Genomic DNA, 19,295 nt, shown 5'->3' with positions numbered 1-19,295 from the left:
TAATCCAGAAACACTGAACTAGACCAATTACATAGACATTCATTGACCATTTCAAAATAAATCAAGTTTTCTCAGATTAGGATTATGTGATTGCAGTTTATCTGTATGTATGCGCACCCAGCCTCTCAACCACGTGATGCTCAGATGCCGTGGACCAGGGGTCAGCAACCTTTTTCAGCCATGGGCCAGTCCACCGTCCCTCAGACCAGGTGGTGGGCCGAACTATATTTTTTTTAAAAAATGTACAAATTCCTATGCCTCACAAATAACCCAGAGATGCATTTTAAATAAAAGGACACATTCTACTCATGTAAAAACACGCTGATTCCCGGACCGTCCGCGGGCCAGATTGAGAAGGCGATTGGATGGAATCCACCCCTGCCGTGGACACACCACAAGGAAGTAGCAAATGCGTCCCAGCACCTATTGACAGCGCTGGGTTTATGATAATTAGAAGTCTTTGCAAAACTGTATAGGGGTGGCCCAGTATGCATGGAACCTAATAGCCCCTGTTGCATGGTCATTAGTATCAGTTGTGCAGAGACACTTGAAAGGTAGGGGACCTCATGTCCCATTCAAGGATAGACCATCTTTTCTACTTTTCCATGGCAATTGTCATCACAGGGACATTGCAATAGTGTGGATCATTTCTATTTTTCTAAATAGATGATCACTCATCAGATCCCAACTCAGAATAGCAAAGTAAAACAAAGCATGCATGTGGCAGGAGATCCAAAGTTAATCTGAATCTATCAAAATAGAAGATCCAAAGTCATTCTGAAACAATGTGGAACAGATTCCAAAGGGAGGTCTATTTTTTGTGCTGGTCCTTTGTTGCCATTTTAAAAAAGAACTCAGGGAGTATGCTTTGTCTTTTTTCAAGATGCAGAAAATGTCCCCAGAGTGTGAACACTATGCCAGTGTGGTGTAGTGATTAAGAGCTGTAGACTTGTAATCTGGGGAACCGGGTTCATGTCTCCACTCCTCCACATGCAGCTGCTGGGTGACCTTGGGCTAGTCACACTTCTCTGAAGTCTCTCAGCCTCACTCACCTCCAGAGTGTTTGTTGTGGGGGAGGAAGGGAAAGTAGATTGTTAGCTGCTTTATCAAATCCAAACACCTCTTCTTCTTTACAAAAGAACTAGAAAATGCCAGCACATAACAAAAACAGCGATAAGGAACAGAAGTAAATACTACATAGTACAAAGTAATAGCAGCACTCCCAATTATTTTGTGCTCACCGAGTTTCCAGTGCTAAGATTTTAATCCTTGCTCACATACTTTATCCAAACCGCAGGTGTATCCTGTACTTTGTTGCAAAGTACGTCTTTTTGATGTGGTGTTTCTCAAACCAGCTTCAAACTGACTGGAGTCCTTAAGCCTTTTCTAATTAGCTTCTAGCCAAGGTGTGAACATGTTTGCTTGGGTAAAGACATATTTGCCCTTCAACGCCCCCTGGTGTGTATAGAAACAGAAATGAATATAAGCCATGCTGATGTGAACATCTAAGGGTTGGGGAGAAGAACTGTAAAATGCACACAACTTCCCCTCCCCAAACCTTCACTGCACTCCAAGCGGTCAATGTGAACAAACTCTCTGTTTCGGTCTCATATTATTTTGGTTCTGAACCAACCATGGGCTTCATTCTTACACTGCACATACACACATTTTCACTAGACACAAACAGGGTGCAGATGAGGAGAAGGAAGCTGTTGTTAAATCACAGCTGTAAATGCCTAGAATTCAGCAGCCATGGGAATTCTGACCCAAGAATCAGACCATGGACAAGCTTATGCTACAAAAAGGAGCATTTTCTCAAAACTGCATGTTGTGATAAGAATTTTATTGTCTTAGATATATGGTAATGTTCATAAGTGACCAAGCACGTACATAGATCAGCACAGGAAGACCAACCTGGAACCATTTTGATTCCTAAACTGAGCCAATGTTTTCTCTGCAAGGTCAAAGTGGGAAACCTCCCATTGTCTCTTTCCTCACAAATCCTGTCTTAAGGGCACATTTAAGATATGAATAAGGTATGAGCCTGTGACATGGCCCAGGATTTATCACTACAAAAGAACGGCCAGGCTCCCCAGGCAATCCAATTAAGTAACCTGCCAGACAGGAGATAAACAAGGACAGGAGAAAAACAACATTCAAATTTCTGTTTAGACCACCTTTTCTGTGATGTAGGTATGATGTATCTGGGGGGTAGGGACGCAGGTGGCGCTGTGGGTTAAAGCCTCAGCGCCTAGGACTTGCCGATCGAAAGGTCGGCGGTTCGAATCCCTGCGGCGGGGTGCGCTCCCGCTGCTCGGTCCCAGCGCCTGCCAACCTAGCAGTTCGAAAGCACCTCCGGGTGCAAGTAGATAAATAGGGACCGCTTACCAGCGGGAAGGTAAACGGCGTTTCCGTGTGCGGCTCTGGCTTGCCAGAGCAGCGATGTCACGCTGGCCACGTGACCCGGAAGTGTCTCCGGACAGCGCTGGCCCCTGGCCTCTTGAGTGAGATGGGCGCACAACCCTAGAGTCTGTCAAGACTGGCCCGCACGGGCAGGGGTACCTTTACCTTTACCTATCTGGGGGGTGGTCTTAGGTTACACCCCTTCTGTGATGTATGTATGATGTTTCTGGGGATGGTCTTGATCTACAGGGTGGCAATTTCCAAAGTATAAGGCCTTGTGCACCATTTTTCTGGGTTCCTCCTCCTCTCCTGCGGGTGAGGGGAGCACCCTGTTGCAACAGATCAATAAAGATCAGGCTTACTAGCTGCTTTGCTTCTCAATATTCTCTGGGTGGCCTCTGTTATTCTCTCCTACCAATAGGGAACCTATGTAAGGACTCTATATGGGCTCTTGGATAAGGGAAAAGGGCAATTTTTGTTTACAACAATGTATAAAATATCCACACACACCCGAGTGTTCCTGAAAATGGTTCGCTCCGAGAACACTAGATAAGCACTTGTGTATGTGCCGGTTTTGTATATGCACAAAATTCAGGAAGTTAAGCATTAAATAGGCAAATATTTCCAGCCTTTGTTTCTGCCTGCCTGCAGTTGACGTCTTCTGATGTTGCAACAGGTAAGCATCAGCCTGGCTAGGCAAAGCAGTTGTAGGTGAAATGTTATCCAGGGATTTTACTGCTAGTTTGTGTGAGCAGAAATCAGTTGAGACATGGGGGGGGGGGTTTGCTTTTGAAGAAAACTGGAATTTGCTGCTTAAAAGGAAGGGGAGAAGATTATAAGAGCAGAGCTGTAATTAACATCCCATAAGAGTTGAAGCCGTAAAGCTACAAAACCACCGTACAAGGAACAGTTACAGAACTATTAGGCCTCCTCAGTTAAGTTGTCATGTGGAGAAGTTCCTGGACTTCAGTGACGTGACACGTAAGCTACATGTGTCAGCGCTTAGAGAAGACTTTAATCTGCAAATGCGGATTAACACTAAATACTCAAAAAGCTTCAGGAGAATTCAAACAACATGCAGGTTATTGAACATGCGTAACAGCCTTTAATGACTTCTTGTTATGCACAAACCAGATATAGAGTGGTCTGAAAGAAAACTTTGCTTAATTAAATACATCAGCCTCATAACCCATGGTTTGAAGATGGCTTTTTAAAAAAAGAAACTGATCGTTTTGTTTCAAACTGTAATCTGGGCCACGCATAACAAAAGGATTCTTTAAAAAGTGAAAACTAAGTGTCTCCAAGCCACAGAGGTGGTGGAGAGAGTGTGTGCATTTGAACCCAGGGCTTTGCTTGGGCTCCCTGCAGCTCATGTGTAGCACTAAACCACCTATTAGCATTTCCTGAAATGCATAACTTGAGCTACTGGTTCTCTCAATAAGGGATATAATACAACAGTTGACTCCTGATGCAAAATTAGCAAAAGGACAGATAACACTTTTGAACAGAATTTATTTATTCCAAATATCACATAAATACATTTCCCCATGAATATTCCAAATATACATGAAATGAACATTGCAGCAATTTCTTATTTTTATTTAAAAAAAGGGGTTTGGCTTTTGTTTCATATAACAAGAAGTGCCAAACATAGTTGTAACACATACTTGTCTTTCATCTTATTTTTAACCAAGTACAAAAATGCGATTAATAATTTATATTTGTACATATATACACATACACCCACACACACCCACACACGTAGATACACACACATTTCTTCAACTAGCTTCAAAACAGATAAGGATTTTGTTTCAAGTTTTATCTACATAAAATACGTTTTCTTTTTTTAAAAAAACACACAAAAAAAACTGGTCACAAGCTCCAGGATCTGGTTTTTGTGGGTGCTTTGTTGATACAATCATTCCAGAGCTGCAAAATTAAGGCGCTACCAAACACCAGGCCTTCAGCTATGTATGACACTGCATGACTTACGCATACAGCTTTCTGAACACCCTCTGCCATTGATTCTCTTTGAAATTAACTACAGCAACAAGCCAAAGGAGCAGAAATCTGCTGATTATCAGCTCACTGGAGTCACAAAGCAATATCAGTGACTGAAAAGAAGAAAGGAGATCTCGAAAGCAGTAGATAAAAGGCCACAAAAGCGAACAACTGGTATGATCCGTGAATTATTTTTTTTAAAGAAGATTTAATTTCACTTACAAAATGATTTTTTTTAATATGGAAGCCTTACACAGCAGGCTTATAATGGAAAACAGGTTTTTGCATGTTTGTTTAGAGAGGAGAACGGAATGCCTTCTCCTCCTTATCATAATCAATAAACATGTCTGGATCATTTTTCTGCAAAGCTTTTCAGACCATAGATACCCTAAGCCCCACTTCTCTTAGGCTGCCAGACCAATCAGCCTAAGAGAAAAAAAAATTAAATGTTGGCTTTCGTCATGTTTTTCAATTAATGCGTCTGCTCACTTGACAGACGTTGATTATTAAAAGAGCAGACAACCTGACCTTTCATTTCAAGGGCTAAGTGTACCATGTTGAATTCTGCCAGAAAAGTCCTCCAACCAAAACAAAACACCAAATAAGAATGTCAGCGGTGCTGTAGAGAACAGAATTTAAACATGGAAAGTGCTGAAACAGTAAATCAGCAGAACAAAATAAGTTTCCTGTTTATGCTCAACTGCCGTGTAACTTCAGCTATTAACAGAAAACAAGACAAGGAGGGAAAATATATGAAACAACTTTTAAGCAAGCACAAAGGTACTGTGAAAAATCATGAAGTTTGTCGAAGTTCCCTGCCAAAAATTAACGAGGGCACATTTTGAAGGGATTTTTTTTTTTTTTTTTAAACTAGATACCTTGGAAGCTTCTAATGTTCAGGGGGTTGGTTTACAGGAAGACGGATGTGTTTCGGAAAGTATGATAGCACCCAGGGAGCAGATTAAAGGGAAAATTCACCAAGACGGTCCTTTCTCTAGCTTAATGCTAGCTCTCTTGAAGGAATTACAAACACAGCTCTGGTAGAAGGTAGCAGAACTTGCAGGAAGGCTATGGTAGAGATTATTAGATCATTGGTTGCAAGTTATGCAGTTTACAATTAAAAGTGTGGTCACAGGTCAATACTTTACTACAAAAGGCGAATTCAAGGTAGAGGCAACTACAGTACATTCAGGGTGTGTGTTGATCAGTTCCTAGGCAACTGCTACTGGCAACTTCCGACTAGATACTTCTGCCAATCATCTAATACCACTCGGACTACAATTACGGTACGGATAATGCAGTCAATCACCTTTTAGATGATATTGCTTCCTGAATTCACATGCAAGTGTTCACACCTTCGTCAAAAGAGAACACACTTTGTAATTTAAGGAGGAGGCACTTCTGAAATATTTTGGTATTGCCACTATTTTCACCTTCCTGTCTTATTTGCACGTGAACCTGTGTCTTCAATTCACACGGCATTCCGAGATTTGAACCGGTGTTATTTCTCCCAAGTTGTTAACACAATTGTTTTCTACAATTTGGAGAGTTCAGCAGTTTGCAACAGTGCTTTTGCAGCTTCACGTTCACTGCTTAAAAATTCTTTCCAACAGGCTGACAGACCTCTTTTTTAAAAAAAAAAAAAATTAAAAAAGAAAATTATTAACAATACATACTGAGACATCAAAATACAGCTATATTTACAGAACCAACAACTAATTGAAGGTTAACACCTGATTTAAGCTTGCATTGAAATTTGCCTTTACAGATTTCAGTATGTGCCTCCTCTCAAAGTTGTCACTGAGAACCAAGACTCCAAGCACAGACAGTGGTCGGTACATAACGAGTAATAATATTATCGTTTTGGTTTTTTAAAAAATTTGCTAACAAACATTGTTCCAGTATAACAGGTTAGGCTGGCATGGCTGTTGAAAATATAGGTGGAAACTGGATCTTACCTGTTCTGAGTTATACTTACAGAATGAGCATGGAAGGGTAATTTGAAATGGCAATTCTATATCTCAGCGGCCTTTTGAGAGATTACCACAGAACTGCTTGAACCAAGTATATATGTACATATGCTATAAATGCTGGCCATGATCCAGCAATGAAGCTCAGCATGCTCAAGTGGCTCCAATGGCAGCAAAAAAAAGCATCCCGCGCACACAGGGAATTCCATCCGGCACGGGAGGCTGCAGGATCCTCATGCGTACCGATATCTAAGTCACAACCACTGACAACAGGCTATCCATAAGTAACTTTTTTCCATATTGTAACACGGGTCACCTGAGGTTATTCTTTTTTTCTATTTGTAGGAAGTGGGGGGGCGGTTTAGGGGAACCCGACCATCCTATACATACATCGAAACACTATTTCCCATTACACACAGCATGCAAGTTACAAAGACAGGGAGGGTTGATCAGCCGCAGTGCTGTCACCAGCTACTCTTTTGGTCAAACACTGTCTTGCAAGGCGAACGTCCAGGAAAACACATTTTGCTTCACAGATCAATCATTTTGTCAATATGCTACAGACGAAAAGACTGCCCCCTGTTCATTTAACACTTGTTGTCTTGTGCATTCTTCCTCTGGAGGATATTTTGGGGGGTTTCCCTTCAACTGGCAACCTCTAAGAATTGTTTTTCAAAGTTTCTTTTCAGTTTCTAATCCACTGTTTGTTCCGAGTTCTGCTGTGTAGAATTCAAAATGGCTGCTTGGGGCTTCAGGGGCATCTCAGGGCTTGTGACTCAGTTGTCCCCCTGTGATAAAATGGACAGTTGGTTGCAAGTAGCGATTCCAAGTTGTTGCCTGCAGCGATCGGCTATGCTGCGATTGTGGCGCAGCTTCTAAGAGGCTCAGATTTCTCCAGGACAAGAGGCACAGAATGCTTGGTTAACTACTGGGCATAGTGTGTGCAAAAAAATAAAATAAAAAATAAAAAATTGTGAGTGCTTAGATGAGCAGATCAGTTTCACTGAAAGGGAAGAATGCGTCGGTCTCTTGAGAATACTTAGGAGTATTCACAACCATTTGTTTTCAGTGTCTGTTCACAAATGAGGATGTGTCATCTAGGTCTTTTGCGTGTCACAAATATTAATACGCGCCGTATGGCGATAAGACGATCTTTAAGTGAAGTCATGGCAAGAATGGCCAATTGGGCCCTGTTCTCCAGTGGCAATACTGCCAACAGCCACCAGTTCCAAGCTGGACCACTTGGGTTGCTCTGCAAAGGGAACAACGAAACAATACATCCTTAACATCTTTAATATTTATAGAAAAATCTAAACGACAACCCTCTGCACTAAAATGTCTTACTATTTATAGGGTGATCCAAAATACCGCATTCTGCAAAATCCTCAGGCGACCGACAGTGAGAACAGACCCTCTATTCCTCTCACCAACCCATCTTTTGGAGAAAACAGTACTATAACAGGGAGTCGGCCCAAAACCAAAAGAGCACTCTCTTTTCTGAAACTATTTCTATTTCTAGCTTGATCTCTGTCTAAGACAAAATTATACCTGGCTAAAAATAATTGGCACAGAATAGGAACAAACAAAGCTATAATATGACAATAACCTTTGGTCTGTTGTAATACTGGTGTTTATCATGATAGTTAGAGAGAAAGAGAGAGACAGAGAGACAGAGAATGTGTATTTGTTTAAAGAGACTGAATGTACATCTAAGTCATCCACTACCATGTTTAGGTTATAAGCCCATGTGAAATCATACAGTTGGCATTATAGGAATGGACATCTTGAGGCCATCCCACAATCTTTGTTGATGAAATAGGAAGAATAACACGGGTGGAGATTTTTCCTTTAATGAGAATTGCTTTTTCCATTCTGGCTTTAAGCAGTTTTGAGCACTAAAAGCTGAACTAAGAACAACACTGATCATTCATGCAGATTTGCTCCTTTCTAAAATTTCCAGAGTGTGTTCTCCACACACACACACACCCCAATCACTCACTATGTGGTCTCTCAAGTGCAATCGTCAAAGGAAGATCTCTGTAACTGTTTCGATAGAACAGTCCCGTGTTACTGATAAGGCTGTACTTTCACCCTGTACTAGCACAAAATGATTGGTTTATAATCTCAGAAAAAGCTAATGCACAAAAACAGACCAAGGAAACAAAGCTAAACTGAAGCCCGTACAAAATTTGCTCCAATGTCTGTCTGTTAAAATGAGTTATCAGTCTATGTGAGCAAGTCCAAATGTAATTATGACACAAATGAGGATTTAACATCTTAATGGATTCTCCCTGGGTGGTAATCCAAATGTGCAAGATTTATTGGTGGCAGAAATTTAACTAGATGTTTTTAAAGGTGGTGGTTGTTGTTTTACTCCCAGAAGCAAGTGAGCATAGACCACAGTTTAGTATAGCAACTAGCTACCAATATATGTATTTTTAGGGCAGAAGGACAGTCTCTCTCTCTCTCTCTCTCTCTTGAAAAATCTAACGGTGGAGTACCTGCAACACTTCCCCCAACTTGAACAACAGCATGAATTAGAGCCCTTCCCCCTCTAATTTATCTTTTTTTTTTGGCAGAAAAACAGTTTTGGGAGGAGGTATTTGGAGCAGAGAGAAGTAGCAGGTTTTCTCATCCTAAAGGTAAAGGTAAAGGTACCCCTGCCCGTACGGGCCAGTCTTGCCAGACTCTGGGGTTGGTGCGCCCATCTCACTCAAGAGGCCGGGGGCCAGCGCTGTCCGGAGACACTTCCGGGTCACGTGGCCAGCGTGACATCGCTGGCTCTGGCCAGAGCCAGAGCCAGAGCCGCACACGGAAACGCCGTTTACCTTCCCGCTAGTAAGCGGTCCCTATTTATCTACTTGCATCCGGGGGTGCTTTCGAACTGCTAGGTTGGCAGGCGTTTTCTCATCCTAACTGCCTCATAAATGTGTGCTGGAACCTCATAGAGGGAAAAGCAGTCAGGGAGCAATTTGGCAGCGGCAAGGGGTGGGCGGTGGGGGTTAAGCACTTCCCCTGCTGTCTCTCCATTCCAAATTTCTTCTTCCCAAAGTTATTTTTCTTTTTTAAAGAAAGGGGGTTGGTTCTAAGGCACATTTGCATATAATGCATACTTGGCCCCTGGTGAAAAACGTACTCCGCACGCTCCTAGCTTTGACCCTTTCTCAATTTAGTAAATTGAACTTCTTACAAATTTCAGCTCTGAGAATTCTGCTGTTGTTTTAGGGACGGGGTGTGTATGTGTCGGTGTAAAATGGAATATTTTGTTCTACTCACACTGCAGTGTCATCACTTGATGTCTATTAGGTTTATATTCCTTTGTTGGGGCCTAGGGATGTGGTTTGCATGGACCCTATCCCTATACTGCACATTTCCTGGGCCCTGCTGCTCCACACTTTCAAGCAGCAAGCTTTGGTCTGCAGGATTGTTCTCCAGGAATTTCCCCACGCTTTCAGAGGAAGGGTGAAAGGAACCTCTGGTCCACCTCCCTGCAAAACTCCGTGATCTTAGATGTTCTGATCCATGAACATCTTTTTGAATGGAGACTTGTGGTATGTATAGCACTTACCTGTGGCTCAGGCTCCTTCCCTGGCATGGACCCAAAGTGGTTCAGAATTTGCGCTTTCATGTTGTCTTTAAGAGAAGTAAACCAGGCGACAGCTTGATCATAGACTGAATCATGAAGGCGGACAAGTTCTTCATACTCTGCCCCTTCAACCTGCACAATGCACAAAAAGGGATTCAAAGTCATGTTTCTCTCATTTGCAGCGTGACAAAAACAAGGCAGATAATATAAATTAGGGTTTATTTCGAGTGCCCCCCTTTTTTGCTTCAGAATTTTCCCCGCAAAAACCCACTCTTGAAAGATGAATTGGAGCAAAAAGCAATCCAGGGAATATCTGAATAGCTGTTTGCTCCGATTCAGCTTTAAAGAGTGGGTTTAAACTGGTAAAGATCGGAGTGGGGGGGAAGAGCACTTGGACACAGACCAGGAAAGTGTGGACCTGTGCCTGGAAAAAAACGGAGCAAAGGGTAAGTATGGTTAAGGCCTTAAAGTGCTGCCTAAACAGTTAAACCACTTTCAAAATGACTTGGGCCACAGTAACTTGATTTTTGCGCTAAAATGGGCACTGGGGCAGAGGACAGTGTAGCCTAGAGAAGGTGTACTCCCTGAAAGCTCTACTCAGACCCATTCTGTCCCCTACGTGTGTGGCAGAAACTGCAATAAGTTTCTGTAAAAAACCCACCAACACTTGCTTTGCAATCACAAGGGCCACAAACTTTCTCCTTCAAAAGCGAAACAGAGATCCTTTGGGTGGTAAAGGTGTTCATCTCGTTTGGGTTTTTTTATACTAACTGCTTTAGATAACTTTTCGTCTGAATGTTGAATGTGTAAGTGTATGTCTAGAGACAATGGATAAAACGAACACCATCAGATGTACTGCTGGATCAGTGTTTAATGCTAATTGTATTTGTTTAAAGACCAATATAAATTGTTTTTTAAAACAATTTAAAACATAGGTTACAAATATATATGTATATTTTAAATGTTAGACAGGAACTCTTTCTATACTTTTTGAGAAGCCAGCTAAAACTTTTAATTCAGCAAACCTATCCAGACACAGATCACTATTATGTATGCATGTTTTTAACATGTTGGTTCTTATCTGTGTATTATTGATCACCTTATATTAATTGATGTGTGTAGATATTTCATTAAGGGTATATATTTTTTCAAAAATGAATGGAACATTAAAAACAACTGTAAAAAAAATAAGCTCCACCATACTTCAACAGTAACAGTAAAAAATATTCCAAATCAGATTATTAAAATCAATGCAATAAAACAGGCATCTGCAACCCCCCCCCAAAATAGATTAACAGCAAACCACTCAACACAATACAATAAACTAAATATAATTCAAAAACCATCGTAACGGAAGCATGACACCCACACCTTATAGAAGCAGTCATACAGAAGAAACTTTCTGACTGAAATGAGTGGCTACTCCCAATTATTCAAGGAAGAACATTACAGTGGTAGCTCTAGTTACAGACTCGATCTGTTCCGGGGTGCCATTCGCACCCCAAAAAGCCCGTAACTGGAGCACCGCTTCTGCTCATGTGCGAAGCACGCAGAACGCTTCTGCGCGCGCACACACACACACGGCAAAACCCAGAAGTAGACACTTCTGGGTTTGCCGCGTTCGCAAGCCGAAAAGACACAACATGAACCTAACACAACACGAGGTATGACTGTATTCCCCAAGGCCTGCTAGCATGGGGAAGCAATTTCTTTGTACTGGAAACTTGTGGCAGCCACCTAAAAAGTCAAAACTTCCATCTCTTACCACTGAGCCTAACTTGCTATCTCCCCTCCTAGATCCTTAAACTCAGCGACTGCTTCCAACAGCGCAATGGGTCTGCGAGCTCTCCCATAGCCTTCATGCATTTGGGTGCTATTCTTAAGGCAGATCAAACCTCTTTGACTCAATGTGGCTTCTGCATTAAGAGGATTTCACTGTATTTAAAAGGGACAGTCATCCACAAGGACAACCTTCTTAGGGGAAGGATGGAAAGTGAAGAGCAGAGAGTTCAACAAAGTGCATGAAGCACAAGCGTACAATTTTACACACATCTGCTTCACGTGGAAACTTCTCGAGCCACTGTTTTATGGCAAAGCTTTTGTCCAGACATTCACATGGAAATCAAAATGGCGCCCTTGATACAAAAGAAGGTTCTGCCATATTTTGAGGTAGCGGAATGTGCAAACTAAAAAGTGGAATTCTACCAGATTCTGGGAGGGACCAACTCCCTCTCACCTCAAGCATTTCCAAAGCTTGTTATTCTCATGGTTTAGTGCTGCATTAGTGCCCTTCTGATTCAGTGAATAATGTGTGTATGTGCTTTCAATTATTTACACAATCGTGTTGCAGATTAGCAACCTCTGGGCTGGTAAGCTTTCAATCCTCCTTTTGAAGGATGGAAAGATGGCAATAAACAGTGAGCGATTATATATATGCACGCTGTTTGAAATGCCACTTGCTAAACAGTCATCTGTATTCTCCCCGATGCCCATGACTGATGTGGAGGATGGGAGGTAAGTCTTTTTACAGAGTGGATATTAGGCAAATAAACTGGTAAAAGACCCTTACGAGATGAGTTGTAATTTGAGTATATTTGAACAAATGATTTTTTTCTGCTGCCAACTCTTGCTCTGCATGTAATAAGAGATCTATTTCTAGTATTCTGTCCAAAACTCAACACAGTAGCTCAAGTTATTTTAACCTTCAAGATCAGAATGATATCCTATTCTCTATGCCTTCATCTGTTCCTTCTATCTGAGAACAACTTTACGTTGTGCTGCTGGAGAAACCAGTTGCAGAAATTAACAGGATTAAGCACCAGTGACCAAAGCATGCTTGAGGAACGTGTGATCCGATATAGAGCTTTCTAATGCCTTATCACAATCTAAAGCAGAGCACCACTATTTAAGAGGCACGATACAAATTACAGGCAGATTATATATGCCAGTTCTAACATTTGTCCACTAAATACTACTAGCAGTACCTATAACCACCAATTTTAGTGAAATTCCCATTTCTCATGTTGCTTGTTTCCCCAAACTGCTGCTGCTATAAATTCATGTTTTCTCACTCAATATATTTTTCAGGCTGTGCAGGGCATGTACAACTAGGAATGCTACACAATAAAGTTATAAACATCTCCAGGAATATGCTTCCAGTCATTGTGAAGTTTGGTATGATGCTGTCTCTTCAAAACTTGTTGAGCATAGTGTTTCAATTCAAAGTAATCAAATATTAAATTTCCTAATGTTAGTGGACCAATATGCAGAGCAGGGGAGAGGAAGGAAACGGCTTAAGCTACTGGGGAAAGAAGCTTCTATGGTTGGTAGAGAAGGAGAAAATGGCAAGGGATGAAGAGAGGTTATTATTAAGAGGTTAGGATGGGGTTGTCTAATGGTGGGGAGACCCAAAACCAACATAATTTATTTTGCAGTTAATTAAATAAAAGGATGCATACTTGGAAGGCAAGTGCAGAAAAAAGCCTCACAAAACTATACAAGTTACCTTTTTATCTTCCATGTATTCAATGTTTGCAGTATTATACCCATCTCTCTGACCATGGCTCAAGACCCTGAAACGCCGGACACCAACTGTGTCAACAACTGAACGTCCGTCAGGGAAAAACTTCACATCCCTGATCTCTAACATGCAGCCGTAATCAGCAAACCTGAAGGGACAAAGAGAGCCATATTAGTCCTGTGCATTAAGTATACCTAAAAATTCTAAGCATACTTAAGGAATGTGTCTCATTGATTCAATATGGAATCATCAGTTCCATGCATAAGCATGTCTAGAATCAAGCTGTAAAAGGTTCTTGCAGAAATTGTGCATATACGTGATCAGAGAGATGCAACGCACGTGGAACTAGGTTGCCTATTCTGTGACGGATGAAAGGCTGCAACATTGGTGTTAGAAGAATTGCAGGGACTACGTTCAGATGGCTGGATTTTCTTAGTACTTTGCAACTCCCCATGAGATTTTTGAGGGGGAACAGTTAGGAGTTCTTTAACTCTTTAGATCAAGGTGTGTATGTTCTGCAGGATTTGCTACCTGCTTGAATTGTCGTTTTGTCATCTGAGTCAGCATGTAATACACACAAGTCACTTTCAACACATGTAATAAAACAATCTTTCTTTATTCCTTTTGGGTGAGAACTTCTTGTCGGCACATGGTTATGGATAAACACATATTCATAACGAACACACATCGTAACTCTAGCCATAGATCCTTAAAAGTTCTTGGCAGTGTGTGTATGAATACACCTGAGCGCTGGACACACAGGTGGGTTCAGACACACACACTCCGTAACACTAGCACCTCTTTCGGGAATTTAGTATTTTCAAGTCTGCTTCCAAATCCTTTGCTTACCCTTTCAGTTCATCAGCTAAGCACATGCCAAACTGCTTGGTGCCAGTATCCATACATCTTCTTATCATTAACCGATAGCGGGGTTCAAAGATGTGAAGAGGGCAAGGAATGGTAGGGAATGCCATGGTGCACACAAAGATGGGGACATCTTTATTCAGGCTGTAAGAGAACGAAGAGTCATATTAAATCAGCGCATGCAGCCAAAAGCTATTTTCTGAAACCTGCCATGAAATAAGCTTGGCTGTGTTGACATTATTATTCCCTATTTCCTAGGCCTTCCTTCTATCAGTGACACACCCACATGCAACATTAATCCACAGTTTTAAAATCAACTGGAGCAGGCCTGCACTCCATGTTTGTTCTTGGCCTACTGCTTGTGGTGCGCTTGAAGGAAATAAATCATGAGCCAGCACAATCATGAGCAAGGCACACATCGTAACAGGCTTTTTCCCTTCGCCCCTGCCCTCCTCTCTTTCATAGGAAGGCTGCTTACTTTGACAATTCCTTCATTTCTTCTTCGTAAACTTTCTTCCTTTCAGACAACTCTTCTGGCAAGTAGCGAACTATTAATTCTTCAGTAAGGATGGTCTTCTTGTAAGTTCGGCCGGCCAAAAACTAAAAATGAAAGCATTCAAGATCTCAGTAACAAAGCTGGCTTAGGGGCAGAATCTAGTGATGAAGTTAGTGTGGTTAGCCAAACCTTTCCATATTTTAAAAGCACTGGGGGGGGGGGCTGCAGATGTTGTTGGATGGCAACTCCTACAATCCCTTGTCATTAGATATGCTGACAGGAGTCTGACTTCCAACATCATCTGTAGGCCCCAGGCTCTGCCATCCTTGCCTTAAAGTCTGAAGAGAAGAAGAAAAAGTGTGTGCAAAATACACAAAGATGGCACAATCCTGTATAGTGCAGTGAAGGGTTTTCAACAGCCAGGACAGATACCTGGGATAGGAAAATAGGGGGGGGGGCACTCATTACTGTATCTACAGAAGATGTTGTAAAAAGAAAGAAAGAACAGGAACCATTCTATTATTGTGGTAAAGCCGTACTGCAAAGAAATTTCCAATTACTTTCCTTTTTTGTAGTAAAAAACGACCTTGGAGGAAATAATTCATGTTTAACTACTGCTGTACAGTATATTCACATCTTGCTAGCCAAGCTTCTTTGAGATGCCCAGCTATAAAATGAGGTTCACATTAATAGGTACAGAGCTTGCCAAAAGAGGGTTGTTGTTGTTTTGCTCCTCTACTAATCCCTCCCCCACGTTTCCTGGCTCTGTGGGCAGCAGCTGGAGCCAGGAGGAGTCCAGCTCAGACATAGCAGGAGTGTGGCAAGTCCCTGCAGGCTCAGTGTTCATGAGGCCAGTTCCAGAAATATTTGACACCTTCTCTTGAGTTGGGTGTGTGGATCCAAGTCTCAGGAGGTCCACAATAGCCCAATCCCTTCAGCGGTGTCTGGGCTAAAGAGTGTGTAAATGAGCTTCCTCCCTTCACTTTGCCATCATATCAAATGAAAAACCTAGTTGTTCCCCCAAGAGGAAAGCCTTCCAGACCCTGCAATAATTTTGGGGGGATAGCGTACAGCTTGATCTCTTGGCCTCCAAATCCGCTCTGGGAACTTAGGCTGAAGGGTAGCACATAAGAAACACCTTGCTTCCTTTCAGCCTAACTTCTATTCACAGCTGTTTAGAACCACACATAGAGTTGGAAGGGACCTCAAGGATCATCTAGTCCAACCCGTTACAATGCAGGAATGTTTTGCAAAACATGGAGCTCAAACCCACCACCCGGAGATTAAGAGTCCCACACTCTTTGCATTTTATAATGATGCTTTAAAAACGTTGCGAGCCACGTTGATTCCCAAACTTGGGGGGGAAAGGACATAAATATATTAAATAAATATAAATAAAACTAAGCTGAGCTGTGCAACTCTTGAGCATGCCTAGCCTTGTGTCCTGCTGCAATTTTGAGTGGAGGGTATTTCAGCCACACCCAAAAGTTTTCCTGCATACCCTGAGGGCCTTTATCACTGGAACACACCTACTTCTGCATTACCAATTCCTTAGTTTGCAAGCCAGCCCCCCCCCCCCCCGCACCTGGTTTGCTAACAGTAAGTATTACCCAACCAAGAGGCTTCCATTTAAGCAACCCATGGGAGATAGTGGAAAACTTACTTCAGACAGCTTTTCCTTACAAAGCGGACAGTATGGATTATGGTCCAGGCAACGTTCAAGGCATTTGAGGCAGAAGGTATGTCCACAGGGAGTAGCAACAGGTTCGTAGAATAACCTGAACAATCGTGAGCATTGAAAAAACAACTGGTCACTCCACACTTCCGTTCAAAGCACAACTCCAGATTTTTCACATGCGTTAATAAAGGCATATGTGATTTCATGAGGTACAAATAACAGCTCCCCAGTGTTAAGATACTCAGATATATAAGGTAGACGCCAAATTGCTCCTTAAACCAGGGTTGCAGGTGCCAAAACAGAAATTCTAGTTGCTATTTTGGGCCAGACGGCTCAAAAGTCGTATTTTTCAATACGGCTTTTGGGTTCCTGAAATTCATTCCGACTTTGCAGATAAAATATAATGGATAGAATTCTACAGGATGTGGTAGTAGTGTGTGAAAACAGTCAAGATCCAAGGACCCCCAGGCATGCACTTCCAGATGGTGGAGACATCAGGCGCCATCCTGGCACCTGGGCATCTTCACTTGGTCGCAAGTGGCCAATGGGCAAGTGCAAAGCGCACCTGGCGCTTGATGAATTTTGAATGCTGCTGCTCCCAAAATGTCAGTGGCAGTAACTCACTCTCTGGTACATTCAACTGTACAATTTTTGTCGAGGCAAGTAATTTCGTAAGCTATATGACTGAGAGTTCTTTTTTTAAAAAGAGTTTGAGCATAGCTATAGAGCACATATTCCACAGGAAATCAATGTGATGCCCTCCTGAAGTTTTTGTACTGCAGCACCTAACTTCCATGACCACTGGCACGGCTGGCTAGGGCTGATGGGGAGCTGAGAGTCAAAAAACATCTGGAGGACCAGTGCTATTTTTCTAGAAAAAGAGGTGCCAGAACTCACTAGGAACACCTCCCTTGTTCACTTATAATGGCAAAGGCACCCACCTGAGAGGTGCCAGAACTGAGCTCTGGAGAGTTCAGGCTGAAGAAGAAAAAAGCCCTCTGAGGACACATTGTTGGCCTGAACAATCCTACGAGTTCTGCAAATCAACAAATACACTATAAAAAAATGTTGTGCTGATTTGCTGAAGATAGGGGGCATCAACATGAGGACCGCCGATTCTCTCCATTCAGGGCCTGCAAGGCCCTTTCAACTGAGCTACAGCCCACCTGCCTGTCACCCAATTTCACAGGACGTTCCTTTGGCACCGCACCTTGTTGTGCTGCTTTCGGCAGGGACTGAATACACTCAGGAGTTCCGGGTCACTTCCAAGCATACCTGATCCCTGCCAAAATTAGCACAGCAGGGCAAGGTGCCAGATACGAGCAGCACCCAAAGGTAAATCCCCTGTCGCAACAGGAGAACCTGCAGCACACTCCAGACGGATCCTTTATCTTTGGCACTGCTTGAATTTGGCACCTTACACCGCCATGCTGCTTTCAGTGGGTATAGGATGCACTCAGGAGCTCTGGGTTTTTATGGCATCGGGTGACTGGCAGGTTGGCCATCTTGTCAATGTGGCCTGAAAGTTGACCACTTTCAGATCCAGCCCTCCAGCTGATGAGTGGTTCCTCACCTCCATGGGTAGATAGATCGATAGATTATGAATTAAATAGCTTAGTGTGCATAAGACAGGATCTTTCCCCCTTTCCTCCGCCTTTAAAATGCCACACAATATTTTCCAAACAACATTTAGTCCATTTATTGCTAATACCTCATGCAAAGGGAACACTCAAAATCAGATGCATCCACAAGGCTTGCGGGTATCGCTGTTAAGGGAAGAGAGTTGGGATTTTCGCAAGAAGCATCTCCATCTTAAAAAAGAGAGAGAGAACACACACACATTGAAAATCAGCAAGGTTTACTGAAGGGCCCTATTATTAGTTTTAATTGTTCAAGGTCATCCTGCATTAAGAGCTTTTTCACTAACTAAACCAACAATTCACAAAGTGTTTGCTGGAGTACTGAATTTAGAGTATTATAGAGAAGGGCAGGCTAAAGTAGATATTGGAAAGAGCACAGCGTAAGGCACCCATTTTCCTATCAGAAAAATCATGTGTTTACATAATTTGGAATTGCTATCTCCAGCTCCGGAGGAACAGATAATGAATTAATTTTTCATATCTGAAATTGCTGAAAAACATCAAAAGCAAATGAAAGCTGCTGCAGAACAAAACCAATGAAGTTGGGTAACTTGTTGAATCAGATGAAGTAAATTCCAGTCCATGAAAGCTTATGTTACAACTAATGTGTTCATCTTTAATATGCCACAAGTTCATCGTTTTTGCTGCAAAAGAACAATACTGTAAACTGGGAGTTGCATCAAAACTGCTCTCCAGAGAAGGAACACAGGTCTGGCTGTAAAATTTCACATGTTGCCCACTTTATTGTTTATTGTATATGACCTTGGTGGTTAGGAGTGAACCTCTCTCTCCAAAGAGTTGTAGCTGGCGTTTTCTTTAAACAAATTTCAGCAAATGCCAATGACACACTCTTTACCCTGGCTTTCGAGATGCATAATTTTACAACCAACCTTATTTATGTGACTGGGCTTTGTCTTAAAATTGTTTTCAACATTGTGCTGTAATTGTTATCAGCTGCCCTTGGGGCCCTTAGGGTGAACGAACAATGAATTAAAATACTATTTCAACTCATAAAGTGTTTTTTTTTTTAAAAAAGAATCTTACAAATTTATCACCAAGTATCAAATTAAATTCAAAAGCTGTGACACAGGCATAGGCAAACTCAGCCCCCCAGGTGTTTTGGGACTGCATCTC

General features: G+C 42.1%; 1 protein-coding gene across 1 annotated transcript in view; it reads right to left on the bottom strand.

Moving 5' to 3' along the window:
- Positions 1–3,898: 3,898 nt before the first annotated feature.
- Positions 3,899–19,295, bottom strand: part of LONRF2 (LON peptidase N-terminal domain and ring finger 2) — a 39,867-nt gene continuing 24,470 nt past the window's right edge. The window contains exons 6-12 of the mRNA XM_083735525.1: positions 18,233–18,332; positions 16,507–16,621; positions 14,826–14,947; positions 14,333–14,491; positions 13,469–13,631; positions 9,946–10,095; positions 3,899–7,629 (exon numbers count right to left, since the gene is read on the bottom strand). Of these exons, the coding sequence (XP_083591651.1) occupies positions 7,471–7,629; positions 9,946–10,095; positions 13,469–13,631; positions 14,333–14,491; positions 14,826–14,947; positions 16,507–16,621; positions 18,233–18,332 (968 nt within the window). The 3' untranslated portion in view covers positions 3,899–7,470. The remainder of the gene's footprint in view (positions 7,630–9,945; positions 10,096–13,468; positions 13,632–14,332; positions 14,492–14,825; positions 14,948–16,506; positions 16,622–18,232; positions 18,333–19,295) is intronic.

The sequence above is a fragment of the Podarcis gaigeae genome (assembly GCF_964106915.1).
Source record: "Podarcis gaigeae genome assembly, chromosome: 4".
Lineage (NCBI taxonomy): Eukaryota > Metazoa > Chordata > Lepidosauria > Squamata > Lacertidae > Podarcis > Podarcis gaigeae.
Note: the sequence above shows the minus strand (reverse complement) of the source record. Positions and strands in the feature narration are given on the sequence as shown.